We start from the raw sequence: 17,770 nt of genomic DNA on the forward strand, positions 1-17,770 counted from the left end.
ATTATATTGCTGTGAATTCCATTATTCTGTGAACTGATTAAAAACTAACCTTGTTCTGAACATCACAGCAGGATCCATATTAACTGAAGCCATACGGCCAACATGACGGATTTCTTTGGCAATCATCCGTAGCTTTTCAAAATTCACCAAACCTTCCACTTTGGAATCATTCCCTAAGGAAGGAAAAATAAAATGACTCCTGACAAGGACAGCCAGATAAAGCTCTATTTTACATCAAAATGTCTAATTTACTTTCAGAGAATCCAGATGAAAGATCAAGACCCCATTAGGAAATGTCAATGTTTTAAAGTTATAAGAAGGGCTGAATGAGACTGCATACATATATTGATTTCAATACTAGGGATGTTGGTAGAAGGAAGACTGCACTGACCATAAACCGGGATAAACTATTTTAAAATGTATTTTATTCCAAACACATTCGAAAGTACAGAAGCATAAATAAATTGAAGAACATTCTCCACGTCTCAGTTCATAGTTTGTACAAGATTTTTCCCCCCCTTTTCACCTCCCCACGACGAATAATTCCTCGAACTTGATCATAAACAGTCCCCACCGTGTCTCAAAGCCCTCCGCTGGTCCCCTCAATTCGAACTTAATCTTAGAGATCAAGGCACCCTTTCAAAATGGTGGCCCGATTTCGGAGTTCAGCTCCCCAGTACTGAAAAAAATTCTAAGTGTGGGCTAAACCAGTGAGAATCTCCCCAGGGTTTAAAAAAGTGACTAAGTGTCAGTGGATAGCAGTGGGGAACCCACCGGCAGAGCTGGCGGGAAACTCCCTGAAAAACGCACAACAAGTTAACGGAGACATTTCTCCATTGAATTCCACCCATAAATTGTGGCCAGCGCAGCAAGTCATGGTGGACAACAATGTATAAAATAGAGTATTGCTAGTGTGGCATAAGATAGCTATTACAAGTCTATTGAGAAATTAGCAGTTGATATCATGAAACATGCTCAGTGCATGTTCAATTTATATAACATCCTGGTAAAGAGATGTATGCTATAGTCTATATATGACCGCATTTAGGGTAACAAGATGCAACAAATCTCTCTCAAATTTGGCATATTAGTTTGGAATGTAAAGAGATTGGTGAAACACAATATACATAAATGCTAGAGCAAACTGAGCTAATGTAGCGATTATTCAGAAATCAAGAGAACGGTGTGAAGACAGCAGTGGTACATCAAGGAGAACAAAATACAAAAATAGAGCCACCATCACAATTTAAAAAAAAACAGAGCTACCTTCATGCAGGAATGTTAAATCTTTCTTGATCACTGGGAAGAGAGGAATAATGGGAGGTTGCAGGTTCTCATTGTTGAGAACATTGCGGTATTTAGCCATATTTCTGGAGGGATCCAAGAGGTCCTGAAGGTCCTGAAATAACTTCTCATATTTATTTGGAAGTTTTTCCCAAGTATTCCGCAGTCTTGCCACTGGTGCAAGATATAAACCACTAGATTTTGTGTGCAGACAAAGAAAATACAGTAAGTGTTACTTACAACATTTAAATAGGTATTTAAAAAAATAAACCATCAACTTAACATGATATGTTGCCATCTTACATATTTCCTTAACTAAATCCCAATGTTTCAAATTTGTTTCTCCCCTCTTTTGTATGAACCATTAAATGTCTGGATGGCATTATGGGTTCAAACAAAGACCATGGGCAAGATTCAATTCACACAATCAACGGCCAAAGCCATTCAGCAAAAGGCGTAGCACACATTTATAAACAGGAACACTAATTTACATATGGAGCATCAAGATCCACAGCACAACCTATACCATTATAATTTCATAGTTTCCAAGACAGATTAAAACAAATGTTACATTGTTGAACTTCAAGCAGAAAACATTCTGTTTGCATCATCCATCTGTCATAATATACACCAGTATATTATGTTGCAGACACACACACACGCACTGATGGGACATGCAGTGGGACCAATCAGCATACACAACACCACAGCCAATCACCAGTGAGAGCGCACACACTATAAAGACAGGGGACAGGAGAGTTCCCGCTCATTCTAGTAGCAGCCAGCTCGGAGCACAGAGCTCACAGCCTGCAACACAGACATTCACCATGTGCTGAGTGCATCACCTGGTTAGGACTAGGCACGGGTCAACAGTTAAAGCTGGTATTGCATTTACCCACAGTTCAAGTATGTTAATATAGTTAACCTTACAATAAAATAGAGTTGCACCACTTCCAGTGTTGGTGACCCGTTTGTGATCCAGAACACCCAACACATCACCATCACGAGCTTAAATATTGTTAACAATCTTGATCCCCACTATTCTTTTTCAACAGAATTCAGGTATTGTAATGAAGGTTAATTAACATCCTTGGCTACAGTCACTTTCAGCAAGCATAGAGGATTGTCGGAAACCTCACTTGCAAGTCTAACCCACTTAGTCTCGTGCCCCTTCAATATTCCAGCACTGGGACTACAATTTAAGCACACCTGTCTTGCAATTGAAACTATTTACATACCCAAATATTACAAGTCATCTCAGAGATTCACTATTTGTATAAATCGTTAAATTCTCCTCGTACGTTTGCAATATTTGCACTTTATACACAAACCACTTTTGAATGCTAACCATAAATATTGCGTTTTAATGTTCGTCAGCTTTAGTTACTATTCAATACATCATTAAGATTTTTAAATGCATAAAAAGCATAATTTCCCATAGAAGGGAACACATTTGCATAATCAAAGCTGGTTTACCGTGGCTCCGTAAGTGAAGAATTACAACCCTAAGATTATTTGAGTCAGTCATCATCTGAAGGAAAATATGTTCCTTATCTGATGAATGGTGCCGAAGCTTCACTTTACAGTCAGTTGGAAAGTTCAGTGACGCATTTTAATTTTCTTTCACAGAATAATCTTAATACAAGACTGCTATTACAGTTTACAGTACTACAATGCCTTTTCATCTTCTGTAATATTTCCACTAATATATAATTAGTTAAGAAAAAATAAGGGAACAATCACAGATGCTGGTTGCAACTTCTACAAAATACCATTTTGATGAAAGTTCATTTTATTTAAGTGCTCCTAGCATCGTGATGTGCTTTGAAGTTGCCAGGATAGCAACTCCTACATAATGCATTTTAAAATTATACCTTTGGCTGAAGGTTTTGTCTATAAGTAGATACCATGCAGTAGAAGCTTAATTTCAGGCTTAGTAATATATCAAGCATGAGTCATTTTCTATTTACTACCTCCCTCTTCCTCATTTACACATTCTCCCAAACCCCTTCTGTTCTTGCTTCTACCCTTATAGTTGTATTGGTTGGTTCAGTACTGGCCCATATTAACCTGCCTTTCATAATCTTCTCCCTCCCTGTTAAATTCAATAAAGCCTTGTAAGGAATGTAAATGGTCACATGAAACGCCTAGCGAATTGAAAATAAATATTCATTTATGCCAGTAAAACATAAGAAGGTTGAAGAAAATAATATGAGGCCTTGTGCCCCTACTCAACAGTCACCTTGTTAAATGTTACTTTGAGATTGTTAGTTCAAGCCAACAGCCTTTGCTCAGTTTTATATCCTGCACATAAAGTAATTTTTGTGTAATGATAAAAGACTTGAAATAATTTGAATTCCCCTTGCTAGTTTGAATGGAAACACACAAGGTTTTCATTCATATTTCAGTTTTGTGCTACCATTTTGTATATTAGATTTCTATAGTTCCATACTATGTTTTGTATTTTCTAGTAAATGTAATTTCATTTTCTTTTTGTTTGTGCATTCCTTTTAGCAGGGTGCATGTTAGGCCTTTCCATTAATTGCGTTTTAAAATTGAACAGTGATCTATAAAACCCCACAAGTTTAGGATCTACAATCCCAAATTTAACATTCCTACATGGTCTCAACACTTCACCCCCCCATCCCCCGCCAAACATATTCTAGCAAAATAACTGCAACCCCACCCACCCTTCAAGAATTAGCCATTCTTCCAACATTGATCCCCATCTTCAATCCTCCCTTTCCTTTAACATTGGCAGTTTTCAGCCTTCTAGATCCGATGCTCTGGAATTCCCTTCCTAAACCCCTCTGCCGCTCTTCACCTTTCTCATCGTTTAAGACTCCTTAAAACCTGCCTCTTTTTTAAAGCATTTTGTTGCATTTTCTCCTCCCTCTTTTGGGTTGGCATCCTTCTTTAAATTCATTCCCAGGGTGTTGGCTACCAGCAAGGCTGACATTTATTGCACATTTATAGATGCCCTGAGAAAGTGTAGATCTGGAATCACACAATGGCCAGACTGCTCAAGGATGGTAGGTTTTCTTTTGGTGAAGTGTCTTGGGATTTTCTTTCAGATTAAAGTTACTATAGAAATGAACATGTTTCACTTCCGGTTGCGGCTATGCCTAGGTAGGTCGCACGTTCGGCAGCTCCCGCCGGGAACGGACTTTTGGGCTCTTAGAGGGGCCCCAACGGCAATTGTTCGACGGCTCCGTGTGGGAAGGTGACAGCAAGGTTCCCCCGACATTATATGGATTGGACCATGAGTGGAGCGGTTAAAAAAGTGATCCTGGTGCAGCGGAAAGTGCGAGGGAGGAAAAGCAAGATGGCGGTGGGTGGAGACCAAGCAGCATGGGCGCAGTGGTCACAGGAGCAGCAGGAATTCCTTAAACGCTGCTTTGCGGAGCTGAAGACAGAAATGCTGGCGCCAACGAAGGCGGCGATTGAGAAGCTTGTGGAGACCCAGAAGGCCCAAGCGGCGGCGATCCAGGAGGTGCGGCAAAAAGCCTCGGAGAACGAGGATGAGATCTTGGGCCTGGCGGTGAAGGTGGAGGCACACGAGGCACTGCACAAGAGGTGGCAGGAAAAATTTGAGGACCTGGAGAATAGGTCGAGCAGGAAGAATCTTCGGATTCTGGGTCTCCCTGAAGGAGTGGAGGGGCCCGATGCCGGGGCATATATGAGCACGATGCTCAATTCGCTGATGGGCGCGGGAGTTTTCCGAGGCCCCTGGAGATGGATGGGGCTCATCGGGTCCTGGCAAGGAGACCCAAAGCCAACGAGCCGCCAAGGGCTGTAGTGGTGAGGTTCCACCGCTTTATGGACAGAGAGTGTGTCCTGAGATGGGCCAAAAAAGAACAGAGCAGCAGGTGGGAGAACACGGAGATCCGTATTTACCAGGACTGGAGTGTGGAGGTGGCTAAGAAGAGAGCTGGTTTTAACCGGGCTAAGGCGGTTCTCCATCGGAAGGGGGTGAAGTTCGGGATGCTGCAGCCAGCGCGATTGTGGGTCACGTTCCAAGATCGGCACCATTATATTGAAACGCCTGATGAGGCATGGAACTTTATCCAGGCTGAGAAGTTGGACTCAAACTGAGGGTTTGTCGTGGGGGGATGTTTACTGTGTTTACTGCGTTTGGAGAATGTTCTTTTTGTTTCGGTGCTGGGTGAATGGATTTGACGTGGGGGCTGTGGGAGAGTGTGGGCGTCGGTGTTGGAGGGGCAGGGCCCCACGGAAGAAGAGGGGGGGGGGGGTGGAGGCCCATGGATGGGGAGTTGGGGTAAGGCCACAAAAAGGAGCTGCGGCAGAAGGGGGGGGGGGGCGGCTCAGACGGAAAGGGCGGGCTTTTTTCCGCGCTAGGGAAGGATGGGGGTGGGGCCGGGGGGAAGGGCAATGTTGGAGAGGAGTGCACACTGACTGCCAAGGGGTGGGGGGATTCTCACACTGGGGGGTCGATGGAATGGCGGGAGAGGCCGGGGTCAGCAGGAGTCAGCTGAATTACGGGAGTGTCATGGGGGGAGCAAAATGGCTAGATGAGGATCTAGCGGGGGGGGGGGGGAGGAGGGGGGTGTCGCTGCTGCATTGGCCAAAGGGGAGCTGGAAGTAGGAGAGGTGGTCGGGGTGAGGGTCCGCCGCCTGGGGGACTGCAGGGTGCGGGAGGCACGTGGCTCGCCTAGAAAAGGAGATGGCTAGTCGGCAAGGGGGGGGGGGGGGGGCGCGCGCGCGCGAGTAGCCCCCTGATCCGGCTGATAACTTGGAATGTGAGGAGCCTGAACGGGCCGGTCAAGAGGGCCCGGGTGTTCGCGCACTTAAAGGGACTGAAGGCAGACGTGGTTATGCTCCAGGAGATACATTTGAAGGTGGCAGATCAGGTTAGGCTGAGAATGGGATGGGTAGGGCAGGTCTTTCATTCAGGGCTGGATGCGAAGAACAGAGGGGTTGCAATGCTGGTGGGGAATCGGGTGTTGTTCGAGGCACTGAATATTGTAGCGGATAATGGAGGTCAATATGTGATGGTGAGTGGTAGGTTGCAGGGGGTGCGGGTGGTGCTGGTGAACGTATAAACCCCGAATTGGGATGATGCCGGATTTATGAAACGCATGTTGGGTCGGATTCCGGATCTGGAGGTAGGAAGCTTGATAGTGGGGGGTGGGGGTGGATCCATGGAGGTTTGCCAGGCCGCAGGCCAGGGAATTTTCCTTCTTTTCCCACGTCCATAGAGCCTTCTTCCGGATAGATTTTAAAATTTTGAGTAGGGCGCTAATCCCGAAAGTGGAGGGAACGGAATACTCGGCCATAGCCATCTCGGACCACGCCCCGCATTGGGTGGAGCTGGAGTTGGGGGAGGAGAGGGACCAGCGCCCACTGTGGCGCCTGGTTGTGGGACTGTTGGCGGTGAGGGGGTGTGCATTCGGGTGCGCGGGTGTATTGAAAGATACTTGGAGGCCAATGACAACGGGGAGGTGCAGGTGGGGGTAGTCTGGGAGGCGTTGAAGGCGGTGGTCAGGGGAGAGCTAATCTCCATTAGGGCCCACAGGGAGAAGAGAGAGAGGAGGGACAGGGAGAGGTTGGTGGGGGAGATTTTAACGGTGGACAGGAGTTATGCAGAGGCCCCCGAGGAGGGGCTACTTAGGGAGCGACGGAACCTCCAGATGGAATTTGACCTGCTGACTACGGGGAAAGCAGAGGCACAGTGGAGGAAAGCGCAAGGGGCGGTTTATGAGCATGGGGAGAAGGCGAGTCCGATGCTGGCACATCAGCGTCGTAAGAGGGAGGCATCGAGGGAGATTGGTGGAGTTAGGGATAAAGGGGGGAATACGGTGCGGTGTGCGGTGAGAATAAACAAGGTATTTAGGGACTTCTCTGGGGATCTGTACAGGTCTGAGCCCCCAGTGGGGGAGGAGGGGATGCGATGATTCCTAGATCAGCTCAGGTTCCCGAGGGTGGAGGAGGAGCAGGTGGCTGGTTTGGGGGTGCCGATTGGGCTGGAGGAGCTGGTTAAAGGATTGGGGAACATGCAGGCGGGGAAGGCCCCGGGGCCGGATGGGTTCCCGGTTGAATTTTATAGGAAATACGTGGACCTGCTGGGCCCGTTGCTAGTGAGGACTTTTAATAAGGCGAGGGAGGAGGGGACCTTGTCCCCGACAACGTCCAGGGCGCTGATTTCTTTGATCTTGAAGCGGGACAAGGATCCATTTCAATGTGGGTCGTATAGACCAATCTCGCTCCTCAATGTTGATGCTAAGGTGCTGGCGAAGGTGCTGGCTACGAGAATTGAGGACTGTGTCCCGGGGTGATTCATGAGGACCAGACGGGGTTCGTGAAGGGTTGGCATCTAAATACAAATGTGCGAAGGCTCCTCAATGTGATTATGATGCCCTCGTTGGAGGGGGAAGCGGAGGTTGTGGCAGCTATGGACGCGGAGAAGGCCTTTGATCGGGTGGAGTGGGAGTATCTTTGGGAAGTGCTGCGGAGGTTTGGGTTCGGGGAGGGGTTCATCAGTTGGGTCAGGCTGCTATATAGTGCCCCGGTGGAGTGTGACTACGAACCGGCAGAGGTCGGAGTACTTTCGGCTGTACCGGGGGACGAGAAATCCCCCTTGTTGTTTGACTGGCACATGAGCCGCTGGCCATGGCACTGAGGGAGTCCAGGAAATGGAGGGGATTGGGGGGGGGGGGGGGGGAGAGAGGGGAACACCGGGTGTCGTTGTATGCCGATGACCTGTTGTTGTATGTTGCAGATCCAGTGGAGGGGATGGCGGAAGTCATGCGGATCCTTAGGGAGTTTGGGGACTTTAAGGGGTATAAACTCAACGTAGGGAAGAGTGAGCTCTTTGTGGTGCACTTAGGGGACCAGGGAAGGGGGATAGACGAGTTACTGCTGAAGAGGGCGGAAAGGAGCTTTCGGTACCTGGGGATCCAAGTAGCTAGGAGTAGGGGGACCCTGCACAAGCTTAATTTGACGCGGTTGGTGGAGCAGATGGAGGAGGATTTTAAAAGATGGGATACGCTGCCACTCTCACTGGCGGGTAGGGTGCAGCCGGTAAAAGTAACGGTCCTTCCGAGGTTTCTCTTTGTGTTCCAGTGCCTTCCCATTATGATCCCCAAGGCCTTTTTCAAACGGGTAAGTAGGAGCATCATGGGATTTGTGTGGGCGAATAAGACCCCGAGGGTGAAGAGCGTGTTTCTGGAGCTTAGCAGGGACAGGGGGGGCTGGCGCTGCCGAATCTGTGTGGCTATTATTGGGCAGCCAATGTGGCGATGATCCGTAAGTGGGTAATGGAGGGAGAGGGGGCGGCGTGGAAGAGGTTAGAGATGGTGTCCTGTGTGGGCACGAGCCTGAGGGCGCTGGTGACGTCACTGCTGCCGCTCTCGCCGACAAGGTACACCACAAGTCCGGTGGTGGCGGCGACGCTGAAGATCTGGGGGCAATGGAGGCGACACAGGGGCGAGGTGGGGGCCTCGGTTTGGTCCCCGATTCGGGAGAACCATCGGTTTGTCCCGGGAAGGTTGGATGGGGGGTTTCGGAGCTGGCATCGGGCAGGGATTAGAAGAATGGGGGACCTGTTCATCGATGGGACGTTTGCGAGCCTAGGGGCGTTGGAGGAGAAGTTTGGGCTACCCCTGGGAAACGCTTTCATGTACATGCAAGTGAGGGCGTTTGTGAGGCGGCAGGTGAGGGAATTCCCGCTACTTCCGGCACGTGGGATTCAGGACAGGGTGATTTCGGGTGTATGTGTTGGAGAAGGCAAGGTTTCGGCAATTTATCAGGAGCTGCAGGAAGAGGAGGAGGCCTCGGTGGAGGAGTTAAAGGGCAAGTGGGAGGAGGAGCTTGGGGAGAAGATAGATGAGGGTCTGTGGGCTGATGCCCTGAGTAGGGTTAATTCTTCCTCCTCTTGCGCCAGGCTCAGCCTAATACAGTTCAAGGTTACTCACAGAGCGCATATGACAGGGGCGAGGTTGAGTAGGTTCTTTGGGATGGAGGACAGATGTGGGAGGTGCTCGGGGAGCCCGGCAAATCACGTCCATATGTCCTGGTCGTGCCCAGCACTGGATGGGTTTTGGAGGGGTTTTGCGAGGACTATGTCCAAGGTGGTGAATGCCCGAGGCAAGCCGAGCTGGGGATTAGCATTATTTGGGGTATCGGACGAGCCGGGTGTGCAGGAGGCGAAAGAGGCTGGTATTCTGGCCTTTGCGTCCCTCGTAGCCCGGCGGAGGATTTTGCTACTATGGAAGGTTGCGAAGCCCCCTAGTGTGGAAGCTTGGATCAATGACATGGCAGGGTTCATCAAGCTGGAGAGGATAAAGTTTGCCTTGCGAGGGTCTGTGCAGGGGTTCCTCAGGCAGTGGCAACCGTTCCTAGACTATCTCGCAGAGCGTTAGGAGGAGGTCAGCAGCAGCAACAGCTCAGGGGCGGGGAGGGGAGATTCTCTTGGGGTGGTGTTTGGGTTAAGGTGTTTTCTTCCCCCCCTATTTGTGCTTTTTACTGGTATATGGGGGTTACTGTATATGGGGGAAATACAATGTATAATTTCTACTTGTTGTGTTCTTGTTGCTTTCTTTTTGTTGGGCGGGGGGGGGGGGGGGGTTTGCTGAAAATTTGTTGAAAAACTTGAATAAATATATTTTTTAAAAATAGAAATGAACATGTTTTTTGCTGTAGAATTTGCCTCCAGAATCCCTATTGCCATACATCTCATGATATCTCAACTAACTTAACCTTCTCTGCTGCATGGTAGATACTTCAATGCCATATGGCTGAATAGGAGTTAAAACATTTAAAATGCACAATATGTTGGGCACACTTTCAACTGAACTTTAGAATACAAATAAAATCTGAAAATGCTGGATAAACTTCCATTACTTCAGATTTCCAGCGCCTGCAGTATTTTTGTTGGATTGTATGCCATAATTAAAGATGTATTGTACTTATGTTCCATTTACAGCAAAAGGTATTTACCACCGTACATTCACTATTAGAATTTTGTCATTCCTACACTGAGTAAAAGAATTAAAAGTGACTAAAAATACTTCTTAGAAGAGTTGATCTTATTGCTATATATTATTTACCTGATAATTGCAAACATGGAGTTAAAGTTCTTGCATTCTCGACAATGCAGTGCCATCTTGATAAAGTGTTTAATTATCTTCATTCTTTTTAATTGGTTTGACTCTTTAAGGATCTCTGTTGCAACCCAAAATGTTTCCTGATTGATAATGTTCTCAAACTTCTTCAGATTGGCACATTCAGTTTTTGACTTAAGTTTAAATAAGTCATCGATGTACTCTGTGGGTTCAATATTACGAAACAGTTCAAAGTTCCTCATGGAGAGCTGGGTGGCAACTTCAATCATGCTTAGTTGTAACAGAGTGATATGACTCTCCCGAAGCAATTCCTGAGCATCTTCATCTGAGCACAGTGTCTCTGTTTCCATGTTATTCTTCAGATAGTACCTTGAGAAGGAAAAAGAATCACTAGTTAAATGGAAAAGAACACAGCAATAACACTAACTTAACACTTGTTCCAGTGTAAAATAATTATTTTCAATTTATTTTATACCAGCAAGCCACAGAAACCAAGGGGAAAGAATGCTAATGGCAGTCCCCAGAGAGAACAAAAGATGTGAAAGGTCAAGCAGCAGGGAAACTAACACCAGAGGATGAACTGTAGATGTGGGGGGAGGGGAAGGGGGAAGCAAAGAGGAGAAAGGTGAAGGAAAGGTGGATAAGATTGGGGGGGGGGGGGGGGGGGGTGTATTAAATATATATTAAGAAAGAAATGGTAAAAGACAGTTTAAAAAAAAAATATATATATATATATTTATTAAAGTTTTTTAACAACACAATTTTTCCCCCCTACAAACAATAGCCCCCCCCCCCGCTAACAAAATAACACAAAAACCCACTGAGCAAGATATATACATGGCAAAATGGTATATTTACATAGCTTTATACACTGGCTCTCGCCCGCACGTGCCAGTTTCCCCCACCCTCCATGTTATCTCCTGCTCATCCATCCCCTCAAACAATCTCTCGTTCCCCCCCCCTCCCCCCCATTGCTGCTGACCGACCTTCCTCTAACGCTCCGCGAGGTAGTCTAGGAACGGTTGCCACCGCCTGTAGAACCTCTGCGCAGACCCTCTCAAGGCAAACTTAATCCTCTCCAGCTTTATGAACCCAGCCATGTCGTTTATCCAGGCCTCCAGGCTAGGGGGCTTCACCTCCTTCCACAATAGCAAGATCCTTCGCCGGGCTCCTTGGGACGCAAAGGCCAGAATTCCGGCCTCTTTCGCCTCCTGCACTCCCGGCTCATCCACTACTCTGAATATTGTTAGCCCCCAGCTTGGCTTGACACGGACTTTCACCACCTGAGATATTGCTCCCGCCACTCCTCTCCAGAACCCCTCCAGTGCAGGGCATGACCAAAACATATGGACATGGTTCGCCAGACTCCATGAACACCTTCCACATCTGTCCTCTACCCCAAAGAACCTACTCAACCTCGCCCCCGTCAAGTGCGCTCTGTGAACCACCTTAAATTGTATCAGGCTGAGCTTGGCACACGAGGAGGAGGAATGAACCCTACCCAGGGCATCAGCCCACAAACCTTCCTCGATCTCCTCCCCCAGCTCCTCCTCCCATTTACCCTTCAACTCTCCTGCTAGCGCTTCCCCCTCTTCTTTCATCTCTTGGTGTATTGCCGAAACGTTGCCCTCCCCGACCCATACTCCCGAGATCACCCTGTCTTGAATTTCTTGTGCCGGGAGCAACGGAAATTCCCTGACCTGTCGCCTCACAAAAGCCCTCACCTGCATATATCTAAATGCATTTCCCGGGGGTAACTCAAACTTCTCCTCCAGTGCCCCTAGGCTCGCAAATGTCCCATCAATGAACAGGTCCCCCATTCTTCTAATCCCCGCCCGATGCCAGCCCTGGAACCCCCCGTCCATCTTCCCCGGGACAAACCGGTGGTTACCCCTGATCGGGGACAACACCGAGGCTCCCACTGCACCCCTGTGCCGTCTCCACTGGCCCCAGATCCTTAACGTTGCCACCACCGGGCTCGTGGTATACTTTGATGGCGAGAACAGCAGCGGTGCCATCACCAACGCCCCCAAGCTCGTTCCTTTACAGGACGCCATCTCCATCCTCTTCCATGCCACCCTCTCTCCCTCCATAACCCACTTGCGGATCATCGCCACATTTGCTGCCCAGTAGTAGCTCCCTAGGTTTGGCAGCGCCAACCTTCCTCGGTCCCTACTGCGTTCCAGGAACCCTCTCCTTACCCTCGGGGTCTTATTCGCCCACACAAACCCCATAATGCTCCTACCTACTCTGTTGAAAAAGCCCTTGGTGATCATGATGGGAAGGCACTGAAACACAAACAAAAACCTCGGAAGGACCACCATTTTGACCGACTGCACTCTACCCGCCAATGAGAGCGGCAACATGTCCCATCTTTTGAAGTCCATCTCCATTTGGTCCACCAACCTCGTCAGATTCAATGTGTGTAGGGCCCCCCAACTCCTGGCTATCTGGATCCCCAGATACCGAAAACTCCCCACCGCCCTCCTCAGCGGTAGGTCCCCTATCCCTCTTTCTTGGTCCCCTGCCTGTAATACAAAAAGCTCACTCTTCCCTACATTGAGCTTATAGCCCGAGAACTCCCCAAACTCCCTCAGAGTCTGCATGACCTCCACCATCCCCCTCCATTGGGTCCGCCACATACAGCAGCAGGTCATCCGCGTATAGCGACACCCAATGCTCTTCTCCCCCGCAGACCACCCCCCTCCATTTATTAGACTCCCTCAACGACATGGCCAATGGTTCGATCGCCAATGCAAACAACAGGGAGGACAGGGGGCACCCCTGCCTCGTTCCTCGGTACAGCCGAAAGTACTCCGACCTCCGCCGGTTCGTTGTAAAGGAGCTTAACCCAGCTCCCACTCGGACCCAAACCTACGCAACACCTCCCAGAGGTACTCCCACTCTACTCGGTCAAAGGCCTTTTCCGCGTCCATAGCTGCCACTATCTCCGCCTCTCCCTCCTCCGATGTCATCATTATCACGTTTAAGAGCCGCCGCACATTAGTATTTAATTGCCTGCCCTTTACGAATCCCGTCTGGTCCTCATGAATCACCCCCGGGTCACAGTCCTCAATCCTCATGGCCAGCACTTTTGCCAATATCTTAGCGTCCACATTGAGGAACGAAATCGGCCTGTACGATCCATATTGCAGTGGGCCCTTGTCTCGCTTTAGAATCAAGGAAATTGTCGCCTCCGACATTGTCGGGGGCAGGGTCCCCTCCTCTCTTGCCTCGTTAAAGGTCCTCACTAGTAGCGGGGCCAACAGGTCCACATACTTTCTATAGAACTCCACCGGGAACCCGTCCGGCCCCGGGGCCTTCCCCGCCTACATACTCCCCAAACCCTTCCTCAGCTCCTCCAACCCGATTGGTGCCCCCAAACCAGCCGCCTCTTGCTCCTCCACCCTCGGGAACCTCAGTTGGTCTAGGAGTCGCCTCATCCCCTCTTCCCCCCTGGGGGCTGGGATCTGTACAGCTCTTCATAGAAGGCCTTGAATACCTTGTTTATTTTCGTTGCACTCTGAACCGTGGCTCCTCTTCCATCTTTGATTCCCCCTATTTCCCTCGCTGCCGTCCTCTTACGGAGCTGGTGTGCCAGCATCCGACTGGCCTTTTCCCCGTACTCGTAGGTCGCCCCCTGCGCCTTCCTCCACTGTGCCTCCGCCTTCCCCGTGGTCAACAGGTCAAACTCCGTCTGGAGCCGTCGCCTTTCCCCAAGTAATCTTTCCTCCGGTGCCTCTGCGTATCTCCTGTCCACTCGCAAAATCTCCCCCACTAACCTCTCCCTTTCCATGCCCTCTGTCTTCTCCCTATGAGCCCTGATGGAGATTAGCTCTCCCTTGATCACCGCCTTCAACACCACCCATACCACCCCCACTCGCACCTCTCCGTTGTCGTTGGCCTCCAAGTACCTTTCGATACACCCCCTCACCTTCCCACACACCACCTCATCTGCCAGCAGTCCCACGTCCAGCCGCCACAGCGGGCGTTGGTCCCTCTCCTCTCCCAGCCCCATTTCCACCCAGTGCAGGGCATGGTCCGAAACGGCTAGGGCCGAATACTCCGTCCCCTCCACCCTCGGGATGAGCGCCCTGCCCAGAACAAAGAAATCTATCCGGGAGTAGGCCTTGTGCACGTGGGAAAAGAAAGAAAATTCCCTGGCCTTCGGTCTTGCAAACCTCCATGGGTCCACTCCCCCCATCTGATCCATAAACCCCCTGAGCACCTTGGCCGCCGCCGGCCTCTTTCCCGTCCTTGATCTGGAGCGGTCCAGTGCCGGGTCCAGCACTGTATTGAAGTCCCCTCCCATTATCAGGCCTCCTACCTCCAGGTCCGGAATGCGCCCCAACATGCGCTTCATGAATCCAGCATCATCACAGTTCGGGGCGTATACATTTACCAACACCACCCACGTCCCTTGCAACCTACCACTCACCATCACGTATCTCCCTCCATTATCCACTACGATAGTCTTGGCCTCAAATGACACATGCTTTCCCACCAGAATTGCCACCCCTCTATTTTTCGCGTCCAGTCCCGAGTGAAATACCTGTCCTGCCCATCCCCTTCTTAACCTAACCTGGTCCACCACCTTCAGGTGTGTCTCTTGGAGCATAGCCACGTCTGCCTTCAGTCCCTCCAAGTGCGCGAACACTCGAGCCCTCTTCACCGGCCCATTCAGGCCCCTCACGTTCCACGTTATCAGCCGGATTGGAGGGGCTCTCCCCCCCCCCCCCCCCCCCAACGCCGACTAGCCATCTCCTTTTCTGGGCCAATCCCGTGTCCGCGTCTCCCTCACCCTCCAGTCCCCCAGCCGGGGGACCTCCGTCCCGACCACCTCTTCTGTGTCCCATTCCATTTCGACCAGTGCAGCAGCAACCCTCCCCCCCCCCCCAGCTAGATCCCGGTCTAGCTTTTTTGCTCCCCCCCCCATATCACTCCCATAAGTCAGCTGACACCTGCTGGCCCCGGCTTCCCCCGCCATCCCTTTGACCCCCCCCATGTGGGAGTCTCCCAATCAATATACGGTCCTTCGTTCCCCTTTCCGCCTTTCTTCCCGCGCACGGGAAAAGAACCCCGTGCTTTCCAAAGCCTGCCCCGCCCCCTCTGGCGCTGCTCCTGTCGCGGCCTTGTCTCTCTCCCCCAGCCCATATAACTTTTCCTGCGCGTGATTGACCCCCTAAATACAACAACCATCATACTTCAACCCTCAAACACCCCCCCACCCTTAGAAACCCTCAATTAGAGTCCAACTTTTCAGTTAGTATAAAGGTTCACGCCTCTTCGGGCGTTTCAAAGTAGTGGTGTTGGCCATTATGTGTCACCCACAGTCGCGCTGGCTGCAACATTCCAAATTTCACTCCTTTCCGATGCAGCACCGCTTTGGCCCGGTTGAAACCCGCTCTCCGCTTAGCGACCTCCGTGCTCCAGTCCGGGTATATTCTGATCTCTGCATTGTCCCACTTGCTGCTCCGCTCCTTCTTGGCCCATTTCAGGACCCTCTCTCTGTCCGTAAACCGGTGAAATCTCACCACCATCGCCCTTGGCGGCTCATTTGCCTTGGGCTTCCTCGCCAGCACCCGGTGCACCCCTTCCTGCTCCAGCAACCTCGGGGGGGGGCCTCCGCGCCCATCACCGTCCCGATCATTGTGCCCGCATATGCCGCGGCATCGGCCCCCTCCACCCCTTCTGGGAGACCCAGGATCCTCAGATTATTTCTCCTCGACCTGTTCTCCAGGTCTTCGAGTCTTCCCGCCCACGTCTTGTGTAGCGCCTCGTGCCGCTCCACTCTCACCGCCAGGCCCAAGAGCTCGTCCTCATTCTCACTCACTTTTTCCTGGATCTCCTGGATCTTTACCTCGTGGGCTTTCTGGGTTGCCCCAAGTCCTTCAATTATTGCCAGCATAGGCGCCACCATTTCCTTATGCAGCTCCTTGAAGCAGCGCTTGATGAATTCCTGCATCTCCTCTTTGTCCCCGGCCGCCGCCATTTTGCTTATTTTCCCTCTCTTCTCCCACTGCTCCAATGCCACTATTTTGGCCGTTTCGCTGCGGGTCCGGTCCATACAAGTTAGTAGGGGACCTCTCTCCTCTCTTCCCCACGGGTTGGCTGTAAAAAAAGTTCCGTTGGGGCTCTTCTAGCGAGCCCGAAAGTCCGTGTTCGCGGGAGCTGCCAAATCGTGCGGCTTAGCTCCGCATAGCCGCAACCAGAAGTCGGTAAAAGACAGTTAAAATGAAATGGGATGAAAACAAATGGGTCGAGGTGGGGTAGAGCTGATCATCTGAAGTTGTTGAATTCGATGTTCAGGCCGGAAGGCTGTAGCATGCCTAACCGGAAGATGAGATGTTGTTCCTCCAGTTTGCGTTGAGCTTCACTGGAACATTGCAGCAGGCCAAGAACAGACATGTGGGCGTGGGAGCAGGATCTTCTGTTAAAATGGCAAGCAACAGGAAGGTCAGGGTCCTGAATGCGCACAGACCGAAGATGCTCAGCAAAGCGATCACCCAGTCTGCGTTTGGTCTCTCCGATATCGAGGAAATCACATTTGGAGCACCGAATGTAGTTGACCAAATTGGAAGAGATGCAAGTGAAACACTGCTTAAACTGGAATGAATGTTTTGGGCCTGGGATGTTAAGCATGGAAGAGGTAAAGAGGCAGGTGTTACACCTTCTGCGATTGCATGGGAAGGTGCCATGGATGATGGGAGAGATATTGCGTATGGTGGAGGCGTGGACTAGATTGTCTCGGAGGGAATGGTCTCTGTGGAATGCTGACAGAGGGAGTGAAGGGAAGATGTGTTTGGTGGTGGCATCACGCTGGAGTTGGCAAAAATGGCGGAGGATTATGCTTTGCATACGGAGGCTGGTGGGATGAAATGTGAGAACGAGGGGTACTCTATCCTTGTTCTGGGAGGGAGTGGAGGGGGCGAGGGTAGTGGCGCGTGAGATGGACCGCACACTGTTGAGGGCCCTGTCCACAACTGTAGGTGGGAAATCACGGTTGAGGAAGAAGGAACAAATTTTCGAAGCACCATTTTGGAAAGTGGCATCATTGGAACAAATGCGACGGAGGCGAAGGAGCTGAGAGAAAGGGATGGAGTCCTTACAGGGTGTAGGGTGCAAAGAACGGTAGTCCAGATAGTTGTAGGAGTCAGTGGGCTTGTAGTGGATATTAGTGGATAGTCTATTGCCGTAAATGGAGACAGAAAGATCAAGGAAGGGAAGAGAAGTGTCTGAGATGGACCAGGAGAAAGTGATGGAGGAGTGGAAACTGGAAGCGAAGTTGATAAATTTTTCCAGGTCCGGGCAAGAGCATGACGCGGCACCAAAATAGTCATCAATGTATCGGTAAAGGAGTTGTGGGAGGGGGCCCGGATAGGCCTGGAACAAGGAATGTTCCA

The 17,770-nt window shown here is 50.3% G+C and overlaps 1 protein-coding gene across 10 annotated transcripts in view; it reads right to left on the minus strand.

Annotated features, from left to right (window-relative positions):
- The window catches only part of rapgef2b (Rap guanine nucleotide exchange factor 2b), a 508,586-nt gene that overhangs the window by 80,088 nt on the left and 410,728 nt on the right, over positions 1–17,770 (minus strand). For all 10 annotated transcript variants that reach the window (XM_072495765.1, XM_072495762.1, XM_072495767.1 and 7 more), the window contains 3 exons: positions 10,353–10,736; positions 1,267–1,478; positions 50–173 (listed from right to left, as the gene is read on the minus strand). In XM_072495765.1, the coding sequence (XP_072351866.1) occupies positions 50–173; positions 1,267–1,478; positions 10,353–10,736 (720 nt within the window). The remainder of the gene's footprint in view (positions 1–49; positions 174–1,266; positions 1,479–10,352; positions 10,737–17,770) is intronic.

The sequence above is a fragment of the Scyliorhinus torazame genome, chromosome 3, assembly GCF_047496885.1.
Source record: "Scyliorhinus torazame isolate Kashiwa2021f chromosome 3, sScyTor2.1, whole genome shotgun sequence".
Taxonomy (NCBI): Eukaryota; Metazoa; Chordata; class Chondrichthyes; order Carcharhiniformes; family Scyliorhinidae; genus Scyliorhinus; species Scyliorhinus torazame.